The sequence below is a fragment of the Oncorhynchus gorbuscha genome, unplaced genomic scaffold (genome assembly GCF_021184085.1).
Source record: "Oncorhynchus gorbuscha isolate QuinsamMale2020 ecotype Even-year unplaced genomic scaffold, OgorEven_v1.0 Un_scaffold_1219, whole genome shotgun sequence".
Lineage (NCBI taxonomy): Eukaryota > Metazoa > Chordata > Actinopteri > Salmoniformes > Salmonidae > Oncorhynchus > Oncorhynchus gorbuscha.
The window spans coordinates 145,427-168,953 of NW_025746061.1; the positions used below are offsets into that span (position 1 = coordinate 145,427).

At 46.4% G+C, this 23,527-nt stretch overlaps 2 protein-coding genes across 2 annotated transcripts in view; both read right to left on the bottom strand.

Moving 5' to 3' along the window:
* LOC124021806 (regulator of G-protein signaling 12-like) overlaps positions 1–22,331 on the bottom strand; it is a gene marked incomplete at its 5' end in the record, with an annotated part of 127,177 nt that extends 104,846 nt beyond the window's left edge. Inside the window, 5 exon segments of the mRNA XM_046336929.1 lie at positions 17,970–18,041; positions 18,043–18,142; positions 18,239–18,735; positions 19,578–19,769; positions 22,092–22,331. Of these exon segments, the coding sequence (XP_046192885.1) occupies positions 17,970–18,041; positions 18,043–18,142; positions 18,239–18,735; positions 19,578–19,769; positions 22,092–22,331 (1,101 nt within the window).
* Positions 4,759–15,906, bottom strand: LOC124021805 (putative protein TPRXL). The gene is made up of 4 exons (XM_046336928.1): positions 14,798–15,906; positions 13,853–14,050; positions 12,719–12,784; positions 4,759–5,824 (listed from the first exon to the last, which is right to left on the bottom strand). Exons 1-4 carry the CDS (start codon positions 15,110–15,112, stop codon positions 5,282–5,284), a joined length of 1,122 nt encoding a protein of 373 aa, XP_046192884.1. The 5' UTR covers positions 15,113–15,906; the 3' UTR covers positions 4,759–5,281.
* Positions 22,332–23,527: the final 1,196 nt, after the last annotated feature.

Genomic DNA, 23,527 nt, shown 5'->3' on the forward strand with positions numbered 1-23,527 from the left:
GAGCAGCACTATCTAACTCTGTAGTAGGAGTCTGTCTGTCTGTCTGAACTAGCAGAGCAGCACTATCTAACTCTGTAGTAGGAGTCTGTCTGTCTGAACTAGCTGAGCAGCATCTAACTCTGCACTCTGTCTCTGAACTAGCAAAGCAGCAAACTAACTCTGTAGTAGGAGTCTGTCTGTCTGAACTAGCAAAGCAGCACTATCTAACTCTGTAGTAGGAGTCTGTCTGTCTGTCTGTCTGAACTAGCAGAGCAGCACTATCTAACTCTGTAGTAGGAGTCTGTCTGTCTGAACTAGCAGAGCAGCACTATCTAACTCTGTAGTAGGAGTCTGTCTGTCTGAACTAGCAGAGCAGCACTATCTAACTCTGTAGTAGGAGTCTGTCTGTACTCTGTAGGAGTCTGTCTGTCTGAACTAGCAGAGCAGCACTATCTAACTCTGTAGTAGGAGTCTGTCTGTCTGAACTAGCAGAGCAGCACTATCTAACTCTGTAGTAGGAGTCTGTCTGTCTGAACTAGCAGAGCAGCACTATCTAACTCTGTAGTAGGAGTCTGTCTGTCTGAACTAGCAGAGCAGCACTATCTAACTCTGTAGTAGGAGTCTGTCTGTCTGAACTAGCAGAGCAGCACTATCTAACTCTGTAGTAGGAGTCTGTCTGAACTAGCAGAGCAGCACTATCTAACTCTGTAGTAGGAGTCTGTCTGTCTGAACTAGCAGAGCAGCACTATCTAACTCTGTAGTAGGAGTCTGTCTGAACTAGCTGAGCAGCACTATCTAACTCTGTAGTAGGAGTCTGTCTGTCTGAACTAGCAGAGCAGCACTATCTAACTCTGTAGTAGGAGTCTGTCTGTCTGAACTAGCAGAGCAGCACTATCTAACTCTGTAGTAGGAGTCTGTCTGTCTGAACTAGCAGAGCAGCACTATCTAACTCTGTAGTAGGAGTCTGTCTGTCTGAACTAGCAGAGCAGCACTATCTAACTCTGTAGGAGTAGGAGCACTATCTAACTCTGTAGTGTCTGTCTGTCTGAACTAGCAGAGCAGCACTATCTAACTCTGTAGTAGGAGTCTGTCTGTCTGAACTAGCAGAGCAGCACTATCTAACTCTGTAGTAGGAGTCTGTCTGAACTAGCTGAGCAGCACTATCTAACTCTGTAGTAGGAGTCTGTCTGTCTGTCTGAACTAGCAGAGCAGCACTATCTAACTCTGTAGTAGGAGTCTGTCTGTCTGTCTGAACTAGCAGAGCAGCACTATCTAACTCTGTAGTAGGAGTCTGTCTGAATTAGCTGAGCAGCACTATCTAACTCTGTAGTAGGAGTCTGTCTGAACTAGCAGAGCAGCACTATCTAACTCTGTAGTAGGAGTCTGTCTGTCTGAACTAGCAGAGCAGCACTATCTAACTCTGTAGTAGGAGTCTGTCTGTCTGAATTAGCTGAGCAGCACTATCTAACTCTGTAGTAGGAGTCTGTTGCTAGATTGTCCATTGGAAACTGAAGGAACAGGGAGCTCTACATGGTGAAACAGTGCCACCCAGTGGCAGTCTGACGTCAACGCAGGCCAAAGCATTACTTTAGAGTAGAATACAATACAGTAGATTACAATACAGTAGAATATAATAGAGTAGAATACAATACAGTAGAATATAATAGAGTAGAATACAATACAGTAGAATATAATAGAGTAGAATACAGTAGAATAGAATCTACTTTATTTTTTCCTATGAGGGAACTTCTTCTGACCTCCACTATTAACATAGACTACAAGAATAGTTAGGGGGGGGGGGGTTCTTGACCACGAGGTCTAAAACTATTGGCCTTCGGTAGCTCTATGCCAACTCCCAAAAAGTGAATGTCTGAGTAAGTTAGGGGGACTTCCCTGAGGTGTCCTGGAGAAAGTAGTCGATATGGTCTACCCTGCAGTTACGTTGACATACATAGTGGACAGGCTCATTAGAAGCTAATGGGTCTGTAGGGGATAGATATAGGTTAATAGTTCTCTCTCTCTCTCCCACCACCCTCCTCTCCTCACACCATCACCCAATCAGAAGTGTTTACTAGGATAAACAGTACGAGTCGATCAACAGGAAGTAGCGGACAAAGAAACACGCCGGACAGGAAGTGAGGTATTAGGACTTTATAAAGAGGTGTCATGGGAATAGGGCTCTGGTCACTAGTAGTTCACAATATAGGGAATAGGGCTCTGGTCACTAGTAGTTCACTATATAGGGAATAGGGCTCTGGTCACTAGTAGTTCACTAAATAGGGAATAGGGCTCTGGTCACTAGTAGTTCACTATATGGGGATTAGGGTTCTGGTCTATAGTAGTACCACTATATAGAGAATAGGGCTCTGGTCACTAGTAGTTCACTATATAGGGAATAGGGCTCTGGTCACTAGTAGTTCACTATATAGGGAATAGGGCTCTAGTCACTAGTAGTTCACTATATAGGGAATAGGGCTCTGGTCACTAGTAGTTCACTATATAGGGAATAGGGCTCTGGTCACTAGTAGTTCACTATATAGGGCTCTGGTCACTAGTAGTTCACTATATAGGGCTCTGGTCACTAGTAGTTCACTATATGGGGATTAGGGCTCTGGTCTATAGTAGTACCACTATATAGAGAATAGGGCTCTGGTCACTAGTAGTTCACTATATAGGGAATAGGGCTCTGGTCACTAGTAGTTCACTATATAGGGAACAGGGCTCTGGTCACTAGTAGTTCACTATATAGGGAATAGGGCTCTGGTCACTAGTAGTTCACTATATAGGGAATAGGGCTCTGGTCACTAGTAGTTCACTATATAGGGAATAGGGTTCTGGTCACTAGTAGTTCACTATATAGGGAATAGGGCTCTGGTCACTAGTAGTTCACTATATAGGGCTCTGGTCACTAGTAGTACACTATATAGGGAATAGGGATCTGGTCACTAGTAGTTCACTATATAGGGCTCTGGTCACTAGTAGTTCACTATATAGGAAATAGGGCCCTGGTCACTAGTAGTTCACTATATAGGGAATAGGGCCCTGGTCACTAGTAGTTCACTATATAGGGAATAGGGCCCTGGTCACTAGTAGTTCACTATATAGGGAATAGGGCTCTGGTCACTAGTAGTTCACTATATAGGGAATAGGGCTCTGGTCACTAGTAGTTCACTATATAGGGAATAGGGCTCTGCTCACTAAATAGGGAATAGGGCTCTGCTCACTAAATAGGGAATAGGGCTCTGGCCACTAGTAGTTCACTAAATAGGGAATAGGGCTCTGGCCACTAGTAGTTCACTAAATAGGGAATAGGGCTCTGGCCACTAGTAGTTCACTAAATAGGGAATAGGGCTCTGGCCACTAGTAGTTCACTATGTAGGGAATAGGGCTCTGGTCACTAGTAGTTCACTATGTAGGGAATAGGGCTCTGGTCACTAGTAGTTCACTATATAGGGAATAGGGCTCTGCTCACTAAATAGGGAATAGGGTGCCATTTGGCCTGCCGCCAGATAACAGTCTACTGTACAACACACTAGATGTCGACCGATGAATCAGGATAGCCAATTAATTAGGGCCGAGTTCAAGTTTTCATAACAATCAATCATATTCACTAGTTAACTACACATGGTTGATGATATTACTAGTTTATCTAGCGTGTCCTGTGTTGCATATAATCTGACTAAGCATACAAGTATCTGACTGAGCAGTGGTAGGCAGCAACAGGCTCGTAAGACTTGGAGTAGTTATTCCCCTTGTGCTGCGAGGGCCGCGGCTTTTGTGGAGCGATGGGTAACGATGCTTCGTGTGTGGCTGTTGTCTGTGTTCCTGGTTCGAGCCCAGGTAGGGGCAAGGAGGGGGACGGAAGCTATACTGTTACACTGGCAATACTAAAGTGCCTATAGGAACATCCAATAGTCAAAGGTATATGAAATACAAATGGTATAGAGAGAAATAGTCCTATAATAACTACAACCTAAAACCTCTTACCTTGGAATATTGAAATCTCATGTTAAAAGAAACCACCAGCTTTCATATGTTCTCATGTTCTGAGCAAGGAACTGAAACGTAGCTTTTCTTACATGGCACATATTGCACTTTTACTTCTCCAACACTTTGTTTTTGCATTATTTAAACCAAATTGAACATGTTTCATTATTTATTTGAGGCTAAATTGATTTGTATTGATGTATTATATTAAGTTAAAATAACTGTGCATTCAGTATTGTTGTAATTGTCATTATTACAAATAAATAAATAAATTTTTAAAATCGGTATCGGCTTTTTTGGTCCTCGGCATCGGCGTTTGAAAAATCACAATCGGTCGACCTCTAGACACACACAACTCTGACACAGTGTTCATTAATGACAGAAACATTTTAATGTTGGACCTGATATTAGTCACATATCAGCAGGGAACATACCATCTCCTCAGGTTATCTGACAATACACTAGTACCCCTCAACCCAGTACATCCATAAAGAGGTGCCCCTCGACCCAGTACATCCATAAAGAGGTGCCCCTCGACCCAGTACATCCATAGAGAGGTGCCCCTCGACCCAGTACATCCATAGAGAGGTGCCCCTCGACCCAGTACATCCATAGAGAGGTGCCCCTCGACCCAGTACATCCATAGAGAGGTGCCCCTCGACCCAGTACATCCATAGAGAGGTGCCCCTCGACCCAGTACATCCATAGAGGTGCCCCTCGACCCAGTACATCCATAGAGAGGTGCCCCTCGACCCAGTACATCCATAGAGAGGTGCCCCTCGACCCAGAGAGGTACCCCTCGACCCAGTACATCCATAGAGAGGTACCCCTCGACCCAGTACATCCATAGAGAGGTACCCCTCGACCCAGTACATCCATAGAGAGGTACCCCTCGACCCAGTACATCCATAGAGAGGTACCCCTCGACCCAGTACATCCATAGAGAGGTACCCCTCGACCCAGTACATCCATAGAGAGATACCCCTCGACCCAGTACATCCATAGAGAGATACCCCTCGACCCAGTACATCCATAGAGAGGTACCCCTCAACCCAGTACATCCATAGTGAAGTCCTGTAAGTTTCCATCGTGTTTTGCTCCGCAGTCTGGCAGCAGCAGCCATCAGTCTGGCAGCAGCAGCCATCAGTCTGGCAGCAGCAGTCATCAGTCTGGCAGCAGCAGTCATCAGTCTGGCAGCAGCAGTCATCAGTCTGGCAGCAGCAGTCATCAGTCTGGCAGCAGCAGTCATCAGTCTGCTAATAGGAGGCTACTACGACCCTGGTATTTGCTAGATAACACACACTGTAGTAGATACTTAGTCGTTACTTACAAACTGACTATTCATGGAGTCCAGCAACACTCTGTAACCCACCGTCTGCAGGTAGTGACCGATACCGAACGCGTCGGGACACGACTGCCACTCTCCTCGGTGCTCATCGGGACAAGTCCAGGTGACTTTGATTTGGCTGTAGCCCAACGCGGTAATGGTCCGATTACGCAACGCAGCGCCGCACTGGTGACACGTCTGGAAAAGCTCCTTGAGCTTCGACTCGTTCACGATCCATTTCCTTTCGCTCCATCCTCCTCCTCCGTCCGGTTCGCCTGGCGACACCCTACTGTCAGAGCTGGAGGTGGAGGGGCTGGAGGTGGAGAGGCTGGAGGTGGAGGGGCTGGAGGTGGAGGGGATGGAGGTGGAGAGGCTGGAGGTGGAGAGGCTGGAGGTGGAGAGGCTGGAGGTGGAGAGGATGGAGGTGGAGGGGCTGGAGGTGGAACCAGCAGCAGAGCTCATACTGGAACAGTCCTTCACAGCCGTCTTCTTAACGGCTGTGTCCATTTGACCTTTCTTCCTGCGCGTCACCTGAATGAAAGAAAAAATAAACATGTTAAAAGAAGAATTTGTACGAAAAACTGCATTCTGATAAAGACAGGTTGCTGTGGAAACGTTGGTGAATAAGTGACTCCATTCTAATAAAGACAGGTTGCTGTGGAAACGTTGGTGAATAAATGACTCCATTCTGATAAAGACAGGTTGCTGTGGAAACGTTGGTGAATAAATGACTCCATTCTGATAAAGACAGGTTGCTGTGGAAACGTTGGTGAATAAATGACTCCATTCTGATGGACAGGTTGCTGTGGAAACGTTGGTGAATAAATGACTCCATTCTGATAAAGACAGGTTGCTGTGGAAACGTTGGTGAATAAATGACTCCATTCTGATGGACAGGTTGCTGTGGAAACATTGGTGAATAAATGACTCCATTCTGATGGACAGGTTGCTGTGGAAACGTTGGTGAATAAATGACTCCATTCTGATGGACAGGTTGCTGTGGAAACGTTGGTGAATAAGTGACTCCATTCTGATAAGACAAGTTGCTGTGGAAACGTTGGTGAATAAATGACTCCATTCAGATAAAGACAGGTTGCTGTGGAAACGTTGGTGAATAAATGACTCCATTCTGAGACAGGTTGCTGTGGAAACGTTGGTGAATAAATGACTCCATTCTGATGGACAGGTTGCTGTGGAAACGTTGGTGAATAAGTGACTCCATTCTGATGGACAGGTTGCTGTGGAAACGTTGGTGAATAAATGACTCCATTCAGATAAAGACAGGTTGCTGTGGAAACGTTGGTGAATAAATGACTCCATTCTGAGACAGGTTGCTGTGGAAACGTTGGTGAATAAATGACTCCATTCTGATGGACAGGTTGCTGTGGAAACGTTGGTGAATAAGTGACTCCATTCTGATAAGACAAGTTGCTGTGGAAACGTTGGTGAATAAATGACTCCATTCAGATAAAGACAGGTTGCTGTGGAAACGTTGGTGAATAAGTGACTCCATTCTGATGGACAGGTTGCTGTGGAAACGTTGGTGAATAAATGACTCCATTCAGATAAAGACAGGTTGCTGTGGAAACGTTGGTGAATAAATGACTCCATTCTGAGACAGGTTGCTGTGGAAACGTTGGTGAATAAATGACTCCATTCTGATGGACAGGTTGCTGTGGAAACGTTGGTGAATAAATGACTCCATTCAGATAAAGACAGGTTGCTGTGGAAACGTTGGTGAATAAATGACTCCATTCCGATAAAGACAGGTTGCTGTGGAAACGTTGGTGAATAAATGACTCCATTCTGATAAAGACAGGTTGCTGTGGAAACGTTGGTGAATAAATGACTCCATTCTGATGGACAGGTTGCTGTGGAAACGTTGGGCGACTAGTGTGCAGCTTTTTCTTTTGAAGTGTTATACCAACAGGATGAGTCCGGACCAACAGGATGAGTCCGGACCAACAGAATGAGTGCGGACCAACAGGATGAGTCCGGACCAACAGGATGAGTCCGGGCCAACAGGATGAGTCCGGGCCAACAGGATGAGTCCGGGCCAACAGGATGAGTCCGGGCCAACAGGATGAGTCCAACAGAATGAGTCCAACAGAATGAGTCCAACAGAATGAGTCCAACAGAATGAGTCCGGACCAACAGGATGAGTCCAACAGGATGAGTCCGGACCAACAGGATGAGTCCGGACCAACAGGATGAGTCCAACAGGATGAGTCCGGACCAACAGGATGAGTCCGGACCAACAGGATGAGTCCAACAGGATGAGTCCAACAGGATGAGTCCAACAGGATGAGTCCAACAGGATGAGTCCGGACCAACAGGATGAGTCCGGACCAACAGGATGAGTCCGGACCAACAGAATGAGTCCAGTCCAACAGAATGAGTCCAACAGAATGAGTCCAACAGAATGAGTCCAACAGGATGAGTCCAACAGGATGAGTCCGGACCAACAGGATGAGTCCGGACCAACAGGATGAGTCCGGACCAACAGGATGAGTCCAGACCAACAGGATGAGTCCAGACCAACAGGATGAGTCCGGTCCAACAGAATGAGTCCAACAGAATGAGTCCGGACCAACAGGATGAGTCCGGACCAACAGGATGAGTCCGGACCAACAGGATGAGTCCGGACCAACAGAATGAGTCCGGACCAACAGAATGAGTCCAGTCCAACAGAATGAGTCCAACAGAATGAGTCCAACAGAATGAGTCCAACAGGATGAGTCCGGACCAACAGGATGAGTCCGGACCAACAGGATGAGTCCAACAGAATGAGTCCGGTCCAACAGAATGAGTCCAGTCCAACAGAATGAGTCCAGTCCAACAGAATGAGTCCAGTCCAACAGAATGAGTCCAACAGAATGAGTCCAACAGGATGAGTCCGGACCAACAGGATGAGTCCGGACCAACAGGATGAGTCCGGACCAACAGGATGAGTCCAGACCAACAGGATGAGTCCAGACCAACAGGATGAGTCCGGTCCAACAGGATGAGTCCGGTCCAACAGAATGAGTCCAACAGAATGAGTCCAACAGAATGAGTCTGGACCAACAGGATGAGTCCGGACCAACAGGATGAGTCCGGACCAACAGAATGAGTCCAACAGGATGAGTCCAACAGGATGAGTCCAACAGGATGAGTCCAACAGAATGAGTCCAACAGAATGAGTCCAACAGAATGAGTCCAACAGAATGAGTCCAACAGAATGAGTCCGGACCAACAGAATGAGTCCGGACCAACAGAATGAGTCCGGACCAACAGGATGAGTCCGGACCAACAGGATGAGTCCGGACCAACAGGATGAGTCCGGACCAACAGGATGAGTCCGGTCCAACAGAATAAGTCCAACAGGATGAGTCTGGACCAACAGGATGAGTCCGGACCAACAGGATGAGTCCGGACCAACAGAATGAGTCCGGACCAACAGAATGAGTCCGGACCAACAGAATGAGTCCGGACCAACAGGATGAGTCCAACAGAATGAGTCCAACAGGACGAGTCCGGACCAACAGGACGAGTCCAACAGAATGAGTCCGGACCAACAGGATGTGTCCGGACCAACAGGATGAGTCCGGGCCAACAGGATGAGTCCGGGCCAACAGGATGAGTCCAACAGAATGAGTCCAACAGAATGAGTCCAACAGAATGAGTCCAACAGAATGAGTCCAACAGAATGAGTCCAACAGAATGAGTCCGGACCAACAGGATGAGTCCAACAGAATGAGTCCGGACCAACAGGATGAGTCCGGACCAACAGGATGAGTCCAACAGAATGAGTCCGGACCAACAGGATGAGTCCGGACCAACAGGATGAGTCCAACAGGATGAGTCCAACAGGATGAGTCCAACAGGATGAGTCCAACAGGATGAGTCCAACAGGATGAGTCCGGACCAACAGGATGAGTCCGGACCAACAGGATGAGTCCGGACCAACAGAATGAGTCCAGTCCAACAGAATGAGTCCAACAGAATGAGTCCAACAGAATGAGTCCAACAGGATGAGTCCAACAGGATGAGTCCGGACCAACAGGATGAGTCCGGACCAACAGGATGAGTCCGGACCAACAGGATGAGTCCGGACCAACAGGATGAGTCCGGACCAACAGGATGAGTCCAGACCAACAGGATGAGTCCAGACCAACAGGATGAGTCCGGTCCAACAGAATGAGTCCAACAGAATGAGTCCGGACCAACAGGATGAGTCCGGACCAACAGGATGAGTCCGGACCAACAGGATGAGTCCGGACCAACAGAATGAGTCCGGACCAACAGAATGAGTCCAGTCCAACAGAATGAGTCCAACAGAATGAGTCCAACAGAATGAGTCCAACAGGATGAGTCCGGACCAACAGGATGAGTCCGGACCAACAGGATGAGTCCGGACCAACAGGATGAGTCCGGACCAACAGGATGAGTCCAACAGAATGAGTCCGGTCCAACAGAATGAGTCCAGTCCAACAGAATGAGTCCAGTCCAACAGAATGAGTCCAACAGAATGAGTCCAACAGAATGAGTCCAACAGGATGAGTCCGGACCAACAGGATGAGTCCGGACCAACAGGATGAGTCCGGACCAACAGGATGAGTCCAGACCAACAGGATGAGTCCAGACCAACAGGATGAGTCCGGTCCAACAGGATGAGTCCGGTCCAACAGAATGAGTCCAACAGAATGAGTCCAACAGAATGAGTCTGGACCAACAGGATGAGTCCGGACCAACAGGATGAGTCCGGACCAACAGGATGAGTCCAACAGGATGAGTCCAACAGAATGAGTCCAACAGGATGAGTCCAACAGGATGAGTCCAACAGAATGAGTCCAACAGAATGAGTCCAACAGAATGAGTCCGGACCAACAGAATGAGTCCGGACCAACAGAATGAGTCCGGACCAACAGAATGAGTCCGGACCAACAGGATGAGTCCGGACCAACAGGATGAGTCCGGACCAACAGGATGAGTCCGGACCAACAGGATGAGTCCGGTCCAACAGAATAAGTCCAACAGGATGAGTCTGGACCAACAGGATGAGTCCGGACCAACAGGATGAGTCCGGACCAACAGAATGAGTCCGGACCAACAGAATGAGTCCGGACCAACAGAATGAGTCCGGACCAACAGGATGAGTCCAACAGAATGAGTCCAACAGGATGAGTCCGGACCAACAGGACGAGTCCAACAGAATGAGTCCGGACCAACAGGATGTGTCCGGACCAACAGAATGAGTCCGGACCAACAGGATGAGTCCGGACCAACAGGATGAGTCCGGACCAACAGAATGAGTCCGGACCAACAGAATGAGTCCGGACCAACAGGATGAGTCCAACAGGATGAGTCCAACAGAATGAGTCCAACAGAATGAGTCCAACAGAATGAGTCCAACAGGATGAGTCCAACAGAATGAGTCCGGACCAACAGGATGTGTCCGGACCAACAGAATGAGTCCGGACCAACAGGATGAGTCCGGACCAACAGGATGAGTCCGGACCAACAGAATGAGTCCGGACCAACAGAATGAGTCCGGACCAACAGAATGAGTCCGGACCAACAGGATGAGTCCAACAGAATGAGTCCAACAGAATGAGTCCAACAGGATGAGTCCAACAGAATGAGTCCAACAGGATGAGTCCAACAGGATGAGTCCAACAGGATGAGTCCAACAGGATGAGTCCGGGCCAACAGGATGAGTCCGGGCCAACAGAGTGAGTCCGGGCCAACAGAGTGAGTCTGGGCCAACAGAGTGAGTCTGGGCCAACAGAGTGAGTCCGGGCCAACAGAGTGAGTCCGGGCCAACAGAGTGAGTCCGGGCCAACAGAGTGAGTCCGGGCCAACAGAGTGAGTCCGGGCCAACAGAGTGAGTCCGGGCCAACAGAGTGAGTCCGGGCCAACAGAGTGAGTCCGGGCCAACAGAGTGAGTCCGGGCCAACAGAGTGAGTCCGGGCCAACAGAGTGAGTCTGGGCCAACAGAGTGAGTCTGGACCAACAGAATGAGTCTGGACCAACAGGATGAGTCTGGACCAACAGGATGAGTCTGGTCCAACAGAATGAGTCCAACAGGATGAGTCCAACAGAATGAGTCCAACAGAATGAGTCCAACAGAATGAGTCCAACAGAATGAGTCCAACAGAATGAGTCTGGACCAACAGAATGAGTCCAACGGAATGAGTCCAACGGGATGAGTCCAACGGGATGAGTCCAACGGAATGAGTCCAACGGAATGAGTCCAACGGAATGAGTCCAACGGAATGAGTCCAACGGAATGAGTCCAACGGAATGAGTCCAACGGAATGAGTCCAACGGAATGAGTCCAACGGAATGAGTCCAACGGAATGAGTCCAACGGAATGAGTCCAACGGAATGAGTCCGGACCAACGGAATGAGTCCGGACCAACGGAATGAGTCCGGACCAACGGAATGAGTCCGGACCAACGGAATGAGTCCGGACCAACGGAATGAGTCCGGACCAACGGAATGAGTCCGGACCAACGGAATGAGTCCGGACCAACGGAATGAGTCCGGACCAACGGAATGAGTCCGGACCAACAGGATGAGTCCGGACCAACGGGATGAGTCCGGACCAACGGGATGAGTCCGGACCAACAGGATGAGTCCGGACCAACAGGATGAGTCCGGACCAACAGGATGAGTCCGGACCAACAGAATGAGTCCGGACCAACAGAATGAGTCCGGACCAACAGAATGAGTCCGGACCAACAGAATGAGTCCGGACCAACAGAATGAGTCCGGACCAACAGAATGAGTCCGGACCAACAGAATGAGTCCGGACCAACAGAATGAGTCCGGACCAACAGAATGAGTCCGGACCAACAGAATGAGTCCGGACCAACAGAATGAGTCCAACAGAATGAGTCCAACAGAATGAGTCTGGACCAACAGAATGAGTCCGGACCAACAGAATGAGTCCAACAGAATGAGTCCAACAGAATGAGTCCAACAGAATGAGTCCGGACCAACAGAATGAGTCCGGACCAACAGAATGAGTCCAACAGAATGAGTCTGGACCAACAGAATGAGTCTGGACCAACAGAATGAGTCCAACAGAATGAGTCTGGACCAACAGAATGAGTCCGGACCAACAGAATGAGTCCAACAGAATGAGTCTGGACCAACAGAATGAGTCCAACAGAATGAGTCCAACAGAATGAGTCCAACAGAATGAGTCCAACAGAATGAGTCCAACAGAATGAGTCCAACAGAATGAGTCTGGACCAACAGAATGAGTCCAGTCCAACAGAATGAGTCCAGACCAACAGAATGAGTCCGGACCAACAGAATGAGTCCGGACCAACAGAATGAGTCCAACAGAATGAGTCTGGACCAACAGAATGAGTCTGGACCAACAGGTCAAGACGTATCAACAGAAGGAACAGGAAGTGTCAGACAGATACTCACAGGAACGTTGGTCTTTGTTTTTTTCCATCTGCATGAGTCTCCCGTTGTCGTCGTAGAGGGGAGGTCCTGCAGAAACATAATGTCATCCCAACCAATAACCTGTTATCTATCAGACCCTGAGATAGACTAGTGTCCTGTCCAGGGGGTGTACTGGTACATAATACTGTCTCACTACAGAAACAGGAGATAGACTAGTGTCCTGTCCACGGGGTGTCCTGTCCAGTGGGTGTACTGGTACATCAAACTGTCTCCCTACAGAAACAGGAGATAGACTAGTGTCCTGTCCAGGGGGTGTACTGGTACATCAAACTGTCTCACTACAGAAACAGGAGATAGACTAGTGTCCTGTCCAGGGGGTGTACTGGTACATCAAACTGTCTCACTACAGAAACAGGAGATAGACTAGTGTCCTGTCCACGGGGTGTCCTGTCCCGTGGGTGTACTGGTACATCAAGTGTAGAGCCCCATGATATCAGCATTACCTTACTAAGTGTAGAGCCCCATGATAACAGCATTACCTTACTAAGTGTACAGCCCCATGATAACAGCATTACCTTACTAAGTGTAGAGCCCCATGATATCAGCATTACCTTACTAAGTGTACAGCCCCATGATAATAACAGCATTACCTCACTAAGCGTAGAGCCCCATGATAATAACAGCATTACCTCACTAAGTGTAGAGCCACATGATAATAACACCATTACCTTACTAAGTGTACAGCCCCATGATAATAACACCATTACCTTACTAGGGGTAGAGCCCCATGATAATAACAGCATTACCTCACTAAGTGTAGAGCCCCATGATAATAACAGCATTACCTCACTAAGTGTAGAGCCCCATGATAATAACAGCATTATCTCACTAAATGTAGAGCCCCATGATAATAACAGAATTACCTTACTAAGTGTAGAGACCTAGGTGATAACAGCATTATCTCACTAAGTGTAGAGCCCCATGATAATAACAGAATTACCTTACTAAGTGTAGAGACCTAGGTGATAACAGCATTATCTCACTAAGTGTAGAGCCCCATGATAATAACATCATTATCTCACTAAGTGTAGAGCCCCATGATAATAACAGCATTACCTCACTAAGTGTAGAGCCCCATGATAATAACAGCATTACCTCACTAAGTGAACACGTGGGAGCCAGAGCCAAGTACGCCCCAGAGGTTGAAGCAGGCTCTGTCAGCTGCAGACCCCGGTGGGAGAGGAACCCCGTCGTAGCCGTAGCAACACCTGACCCTCCACGTTGTGGGGTGGGACCAGATGCCCCTCCAGCAGACAGGGAGTCAGTCCCTGGAGGTACGTCTCCCGTCTCAACCTGGATGAGAGAGAAAAAGGCACTGGCATCAGGAAATGCAGCTATTCATTTTTTTTTTATCAACAAAAGGGAAAACACGTGTAGGCACGCAGTCAATTTGGGGCGATGAACAAGACCGTGGGAGAACCTCGGATTGCATTTCCTCGATTCCTAGCGTCCTCCCTCTCGCCTTCTCAAACACCATTGGATGTGACGGTGAGAGGTCCCGCCCCTCTGACCTCATCCAATGGGTTTGGTTTTCGAGAAGGGAACGAGGAGGGACAGGGAGTCAAGGAAGGAGGAAGGAGTCAAGGAAAAGGAAATGCAATTGAGATTCTCCCTATAATAACTGCATGCTGTCATCTATTACAAGGCAAGCTAAACACTATACAGTCAAGTCGCGGTTCCTTTATATTGCATGTGGACATTTTATTATATATTTGAATAAAATGAATAAAAGCACCAAGAAAATGGCACAAAGTTAACTTAGACATTGTGTTGTACTTGGCTATTCTTTGGCTAAAAGTGTGTGTTTGTGCGCTCGCTCTGAGAAGGACATTCACCAGTAAAGTGACAGCCCTATGAAAACGTCAACAGAACACATATTACTAAAACTACGCTACCCATAATACAATGCGCCCCACCCAGTGATTATATAGGTAGCTTACATTGGTAGTTCCAGCATCTACGCCCTAAATTTAGTCATTTATCAAGGAACAAATAATAACCCCGTTCAAATCAGTCAGATATTGTTAGATTACCACTTACCGAAATTATTCCACGTTGTCCTGGCGTGTGAACGGCCACCGACGGCACCGCTGTATCCTTCAGGAAACTTTTCATGATTCTCATCCTGCTGTGTCGGTCCTGTCCCAGCTTCTCGTAATAGTCCGCCGGTAGAAAATGTTCCGAGCAAACGAGTAACTTTCTGAGGTCGTCGGTCGCCGTATTAGCATCTTTGTTCAGAGCAATCAGCCACAGTTTCAATCGGTCCGGATGACTCAGTGGAAGTCGGTGAAACATTAGAGCCGACCAGGTCTTTTGCTTGTTGTCGCACGTTTTAACGGCGCACTCGCGAGGCATAATTAAGAGCAGCGACGGTAGCGCACGTGACAACGGGGAAAGCTCTTTTAGTTGAGGTTAAACGTTCATTAGCAATACCGTTGATGATGGTTTGTCCGTCTCAGCACAGCAGCACACTCGACGAGCTAGCTAGCTACTTGCAAATGTAAACTTGCTAGATAATAGCTTGAAAATATTTCCAGCAGTGTCGACAATCTTCAGTCCACTGGCTGCGAGGTAAATCACTAACGCTTTGCAGTCTGTTGATGTCGCTAGGAGTTACTTTTCTTATTTTTTGATACCAGCTTATATAGGCAAAACCCGAAAATGTCGCGTTTACTTCCTGAAAAGGAACGTCAGAACAAGCGGTCCAATCAGCGCGGCTTTTGCTCGGCTACTCGTGGGCGTGGTTTTGCGCAGATAAAAACCCCACATAATCAAGACCGTAAAAAAGAGAGTGAGAAGGAACCAGAGCAGAACCGGTGTCCATCCCTACATATATTGAATCAATAAGGTTTGAGTCAAGGCCAGGGACAGGGGATGGGAATCAACCTAAATGGCATCCTCTCTCTCTCTCTCTATATATATATATATCCTATATATAGTGCACAACTTTTAACCAGGGCCAATTGGGTCTGTAGTCCCTTGCAAAAGTATTCATACCCCTGTATACAACATCTGTAAGATCAAATATGACATTTCAACCACAGATCCAACTATATACAGAAAAAGGAAGCTTTTTAGTGTCAGAGAGAGAGAGCAGCAAGATTTGTGACCTGTTGCCACGAGAAAAGGGCAACCAGTGAAGAACACACACCATTGTAAATACAACCCATATTTATGCTTATTTATTTTATCTTGTGTCCTTTACCATTTGTACATTGTTAAAACACTGTATATATATAATATGACATTTGTAATGTCTTTATTGTTTTGAAACTTCTGTATGTGTAATGTTTACTGTTAATATTTATTGTTTATTTCACTTTATATATTATCTACCTCACTTGCTTTGGCAATGTTAACACATGTTTCCCATGACAATAAAGCCCTTGAATTGAATTTACATTTACATTTAAGTCATTTAGCAGACGCTCTTATCCAGAGCGACTTACAAATTGGTGCATTCACCTTATGACATCCAGTGGAACAGTCACTTTAATTTGAGAGACATTGTCTTCATCTAATTACTCTCAGAGAGAGAGGAGTCTGAAGACCAGACTGAAATGGTATTAAAAGGTGTGCTGGAGAGACTGAGTACCAACAGGAGTGCACATTTTTGTTCCAGCCCAGTAGTAAAACACCTGACCTGATTCAACTAATCATCAAGCCACAAACACTGAGGTACATGTGTAGAGTCTAGAGAGAGAGAGAGAGAGAGAGAGAGAGAGAGAGAGAGAGAGAGAGAGAGAGAGAGAGACAGAGAGAGACAGAGAGAGAGAGAGAGAGAGAGAGAGAGAGAGAGAGAGAGAGAGACAGAGAGAGAGAGAGAGAGAGAGAGAGAGATAAATATATATAGAGAGAGAGAGAGAGAGAAAGACAGAGAGAGACAGAGAGAGAAAGACAGAGAGAGATAAATATATCAATAATAAGAGAGAGAAAGACAGAGAGAGAAAGAGAGTTAGAGAGAGAGAGAGAGGAGAGAGAGAGAGAGAGAGAGAGAGAGAGAGAGACAGAGATAATAGAGAGAGAAAGACAGAGAGAGAAATAGACAGAGAGATAGACAGAGAGAAAGAATAAGAGAAAGACAGACAGAGAACAACAGAGAGAAGAATAGACAGAGAGAGAGACAGACAGAGAGAGAGAGACAGACAGAGAAAGACAGAGAGAGAGGTAGAATTAGAGAAAGAGACAGACAGAGAGGTAGAGAGACAGAGAGAGAGACAGATAGAGAGAGACAGACAGAAAGAAAATAGACAGTTTGATAACACAGATTAGACAATTATAACAAGAGAGAGACAGACAGAGAAAGACAATAGAGAGAGGTAGAATTAGAGAAAGAGACAGACAGAGAGAGAGACAGAGAGAGAGACAGACAGAGAGAGAGACAGACAGAGAGAGAGACAGAGAGAGAGACAGACAGACAGAGAGACAGAGAGACAGAGGTAGACAGACAGACAGAGAGAGTTGTCGGGATAGCACCCGTGGCCAGACATTTCCAGAAAGTAATTTTCCACTCCAGTGGTTTGATAGTGTTTTGTCATGTTGGGTTCACTTCTAACAAGCTCCCTCCACAACCCAGACCACCAGCTATTATTATAGTAGAATATGATTCTGGACTGGAGCTTTACAATACAGAACCAAACACACACACACACACACACACACACACACACACACACACACACACACACACACACACACACACACACACACACACACACACACACACACACACACACACACACACACACACACACACACACAGTAGTCTGGACTGTAGCTCTACAATACAGATACTACCAGTACTACTACTACTACTGTAGCTCTACAATATAGATACTACCAGTACTACTACTGTAGCTCTACAATACAGATACTACCAGTACTACTACTGTAGCTCTACAATACAGATTCTGCCATTGTCCTGCCATTACTACTACTACTAGAGAAAAAGTTGGTCAAATACATCACTATAAATCTGATGCTGTACATCAGACTGACACACACACACACACTACCATGACATACTGTATGACTTCTACACACACACACACACACACACACACACACACACACACACACACACACACACACACACACACACACACACACACACACACACACACACACACACACACACACACACACACACACACACACACACACACACACACACACACACACACCACCATGACATACTGTATGACTCTCTTACCTTCTTCTCCCCATCTTTCCCATTCACGCGTCTCTTTCCATTCTGCTTGGGCTCTCTGAGTCCTTTCTCTCCAGCCAACAGGCCCAAACAGCTTCTTAGCCCACTCATCCTTCTGCGTGGCCAGCCCGGGAGGCTGCGGAGGCAGGGGCAGGTCCCCGGCTGGTAGTGGAGCCCTGTAGCGATCCGCGGGTATCTTGTTCATGGGTGGAGGGAGGGTGCTACTAATATAATAATAATAATAATAATAATAATAATAATAGTTCGTTGATGACCAGCCATCTGTTGACTCAGCATAGGACTCCTGATCACTACACAGCCCTCCTTGTCCCTGCGTTTGTCCTGCCTGGCCTGGTTGTCTCCAGTCTCTCAGGACATGGACTGGTAACCAGCGTTGAGACTGGTGGTGTTGGGGCTGGGTCAGGCTCTGCTCCACTCCTCCTCCAGATCCTCCCCTCTTCCCTGGCGGGTAGTGGTGGAGTGAAGCCTGGGAGGAGTGGGCCCCTCGAGGGGGGATGGCAGGGGGGAGAGGCGGGGGGTAGCTGTTATTGAGGTGAGGGGGAGGAGGAGGTGGGAGAGGGGGGCCAGGGACGACACCGGGAGGGACTTGGTTCCAGCCCGGGGCCGAGGGAGGAGGAGGGCTGTCCCAGTGGCGTGGACCGGGGTTGTGATTATGGCCTCCCAGGTCAACCAATAAGACACGGTTACTCTTTTCATCTGGCAGGAAGTTACCGATGCCGCTGTCGCTGTTGCTACTGGTGCTGTGGTTCTGTTAATAACAATAATAGCATTAATAATAATAACAATAATAACAACAGCAACAATAACAACAATAACAAATACAATAATAATAATACCAATAATAACCAATAGAATAATAATACTACTACTAATAATAACAATAATAACGACAATAACAATGACAATATTAACAATTATAACAATAATAACAACAATAACAATAATATTAACAATTATAACAATAATAACAACAACAATAATAATAATTGAAAAGTGATGAATAAATAACATTTAGACCTGGATTTCAAATACTGAAACATTTTTCTAATAATTTCTCTGTGCCTTGTTGAGCCTGTCTGGCTTAATAAACCAATAGCAGAGTCCCAAAAGTGCAAACTGGCCCACCTGGCACTCCAGTGTGGGTATTTGAACATGACAGTTCTGTCAAAGCACTACTAAACTAAACAAGACAGTAAAAGAAAAACAACATCCATGTGGATTGAAGGTCAAAGAACAACAGATATGTTGTCCGGAAACAGAACTAAACAACTCTACCTGCTGTGGGTCGTTGTCCGGATCAACAGAACTAAACAACTCTACCTGCTGTGGGTCGTTGTCCGGATCAACAGAACTAAACAACTCTACCTGCTGTGGGTCGTTGTCCGGATCAACAGAACTAAACAACTCTACCTGCTGTGGGTCGTTGTCCGGATCAACAGAACTAAACAACTCTACCTGCTGTGGGTCGTTGTCCGGATCAACAGAACTAAACAACTCTACCTGCTGTGGGTCGTTGTCCGGATCAACAGAACTAAACAACTCTACCTGCTGTGGGTCGTTGTCCGGATCAACAGAACTAAACAACTCTACCTGCTGTGGGTCGTTGTCCGGATCAACGAACGCCCGCGCCCGGACCCCCTCGATGCTCTCCCCCATGTCCCGGTAGAGAACAGACACAAACTGGAGCAGAGGCTGGGAGGTAGGGGGGAACTCCAGACACCCTCCAGTATCAGGATCAGGAGTACACTCAAACCCAAACCTCCTGGCCACACCCACATGGACCTAGAGGAACGAGGAGGAGGAGGAGGTTACTTTATTGTCCAATGGACACAGATTTACAACTGGCTATTCCAACCCCTCTGAAAATATGGTATTTTAGCATATTTATGGAAGGTTTTATCTATAGTAGTGAATTACAGTTGACATTAATATTCAGTTTACAGTCTGAGTCTGAGTATCAAAATAAATCAACTCCTGAATCCCATTTAGAATTGTTTTCCTCCCCCTATTTGTTATTGAAGAATTTAAACCAGTAAGTCCTCTATATCTACTGGGAACATTCCAGAACCAGGAAGTCCTCTTTATCTACTGGGAACATTCCAGCCTACCTGGTTAAATAAAGGTGTTCTCAACTAGCCTACCTGGTTAAATAAAGGTGTTCTCAACTAGCCTACCTGGTTAAATAAAGGTGTTCTCAACTAGCCTACCTGGTTAAATAAAGCTGTTCTCAACTAGCCTACCTGGTTAAGGCTATTCTCAACCCCTCTGAAAATATGGTATTTAGCATATAAAGGTGTTCTCAACTAGCCTACCTGGTTAAATAAAAGTGTTCTCAACTAGCCTACCTGGTTAAATAAAGGTGTTCTCAACTAGCCTACCTGGTTAAATAAAGGTGTTCTCAACTAGCCTACCTGGTTAAATAAAGGTGTTCTCAACTAGCCTACCTGGTTAAATAAAGGTGTTCTCAACTAGCCTACCTGGTTAAATAAAGCTGTTCTCAACTAGCCTACCTGGTTAAATAAAGCTGTTCTCAACTAGCCTACCTGGTTAAATAAAGCTGTTCTCAACTAGCCTACCTGGTTAAATAAAGCTGTTCTCAACTAGCCTACCTGGTTAAATAAAGGTGTTCTCAACTAGCCTACCTGGTTAAATAAAGGTGAAATAAATAAATATATAAACAAATATTACCACCAACGGCTGCGAATATTGAGGTGTCTCATTCTAATGCTTACCCAATAAAAATGCATTAAATCACAGATTTGGCACATCATTGCACAGATGTTAGGCTACACATCATGAAATATATTGAGACAAATTACAGACGTTAGCCTACAAAATAGAAGTCAATAGATTGAACGTCAAATGTATTTCAATATGACTGTAATAGTCCTGTAGGCGACCGCAAGGCGCTACAGATGGTGATGCTTAAGATCCAGAAAATCAATGGAGCCGAGCTCCCGGCCATCCAGGACCTCTATACCAGGCGGTGTCAGAGGAAGGGCCAGTACATCACTGGGACTGAGCTCCCGGCCATCCAGGACCTCTATACCAGGCGGTGTCAGAGGAAGGGCCAGTACATCACTGGGACTGAGCTCCCGGCCATCCAGGACCTCTATACCAGGCGGTGTCAGAGGAAGGGCCAGTACATCACTGGGACTGAGCTCCCGGCCATCCAGGACCTCTATACCAGGCGGTGTCAGAGGAAAGGCCCCTTAAACATTGTCAAAGACTCCAGCTGCCCAGGTCGTAAACTGTTCTCTTTGCTACCGCACGGCAAGCAGAACCAATGCACCAAGTCTTGAACCACCAGGACACCGTACAGCTTCCCAGAGGCATGAGACCACTAGAAAGTTAGTTAAATAGTTGACCCGATAACTACATGGACTATCTGCGTTGACCCTTTGTGGCACAAAGTGTGTTTATATTTTAATACGGTCATCTGGGTTTTCATTTGAAGCATATCTTTATACGTCGTTTGTTTGTATCAATTGCAAAGGAATTGGCAACTTTGTATCAGTGGTCACGCAGAGACTGATGAACTACGTGGTTTTATGTTTAGTGGAGGTCTTCTGTGTACTAAATGAAGGTGGGGAAAAAAAGCCTCTAACTACTCACTCAGCTGTTCCACGAGTGGTCTGAGGCCAGGCGTTAGATTACGACTGTTTTCAGGTGCAACGTTAATAACGGTGGGTTTGGGAAACATCTCAGGAGATTTAATTACGAAGCTCCTACGAACGTTCTAACGACGAACTTAGCCTTGAGACGCTTTTGGGAAACATCTCAGGAGATTTAATAACGTAGCTCCTACGAACGTTCTAACGACGAACTTAGCCTTGAGACGCTTTTGGGAAACATCTCAGGAGATTTAATAACGAAGCTCCTACGAACGTTCTAACGACAAACTTAGCCTTAAGACGCTTTTGGGAAACTGGGCCCAGGACTCTAGGACACCACCCCCCCAAAAAAATATTTTAAATAACTTGTAGTTTGTAAATGTTAAAATTGGTCTGTTTTTAATATGGATGTTATTATTAGCTGGAGGTCAGAGGTCATTGAAACAGTTTGTTTATTTTTCTTCTTCTTCGACCTTTTGTCCAACCCTACCTGGTGATGACAGAGTTCCGGGTCGACTATGAACACGTGACAGGAAGTCCTCAGCCCGCCCTCTTCCTCCCGATTACCATTGCCATAGTGACCGTCGTCATCATGGGTGGCCTGCATGGTGACCAGTCCGAAGAAGCGTCGGTCGTCGGGGCAACAGGCGCTGAAGGCTAGCTTTTCGGCAGGGTAGGTAGCAAGGACCTGTCTCCTGTCACTGCACAGCCGCACACAATCGTGCATCACCTGGGAAGAACATCATAAAACAAACGATACAATCCCTTCTGTTTTAGAAACACACCGTCCTCTATTCCAAGAAGAAGAACACTTTATTGTCCTTCTTTCCCGAAGGAAACAGAGATTGGCTGTTTTTACAACAACGACCCGAGACCCACCCACAGGTTAGAGCACAATTTAGTGATATGACATATAAACATCTCAATGAACCAACCCAACCAACCAATCAATAAACCAACCCAAACCAACCAACCAACCATTCAATCAATAAACCAACCATTCAATCAATAAACCAACCCAACCAACCAACCAATGAACCAACCCAACCCAACCAACCAACCATTCAATCAATGAACCAACCAACCATTCAATCAATAAACCAACCCAAACCAACCAACCATTCAATCAATAAACCAACCCAACCCAACCAACCAACCAATGAACCAACCCAACCCAACCAACCATTCAATCAATGAACCAACCAACCATTCAATCAATAAACCAACCCAACCAACCAACCAATCAATCAATAAACCAACCCAAACCAACCAACCAACCATTCAATCAATAAACCAACCCAACCCAACCAACCAACCATTCAATCAATAAACCAACCAACCATTCAATCAATAAACCAACCCAAGCCAACCAACCAACCAATCAATAAACCAACCCAACCAACCAACCAATCAATAAACCAACCCAAGCCAACCAACCAACCAACCATTCAATCAATGAACCAACCCAACCCAACCAACCAACCAATGAACCAACCCAACCCAACCAACCAACCATTCAATCAATGAACCAACCAACCATTCAATCAATAAACCAACCCAAGCCAACCAACCATTCAATCAATAAACCAACCCAAACCAACCAACCATTCAATCAATAAACCAACCCAAACCAACCAACCAACCATTCAATCAATGAACCAACCCAAACCAACCAACCAACCATTCAATCAATGAACCAACCCAAGCCAACCAACCAACCAACCATTCAATCAATGAACCAACCCAAGCCAACCAACCAACCAACCATTCAATCAATGAACCAACCCAAGCCAACCAACCAACCATTCAATCAATGAACCAACCCAAACCAACCAACCAACCATTCAATCAATAAACCAACCAACCATTCAATCAATAAACCAACCCAAGCCAACCAACCAACCAATCAATAAACCAACCCAACCA

Excerpts from the sequence above, each read along its gene's own strand:
- LOC124021805 (XM_046336928.1), bottom strand. The coding sequence starts at position 15,112 with ATGCCTCGCGAGTGCGCCGTTAAAACGTGCGACAACAAGCAAAAGACC. Across the intron at positions 14,051-14,797 it reads GACAACGTGGAATAATTTCG|GTTGAGACGGGAGACGTACC; the intron begins GTAAGTGGTAAT and ends TCTCTCATCCAG. Across the intron at positions 12,785-13,852 it reads CCACGTGTTCACTTAGTGAG|GACCTCCCCTCTACGACGAC; the intron begins GTAATGCTGTTA and ends ATGTTTCTGCAG.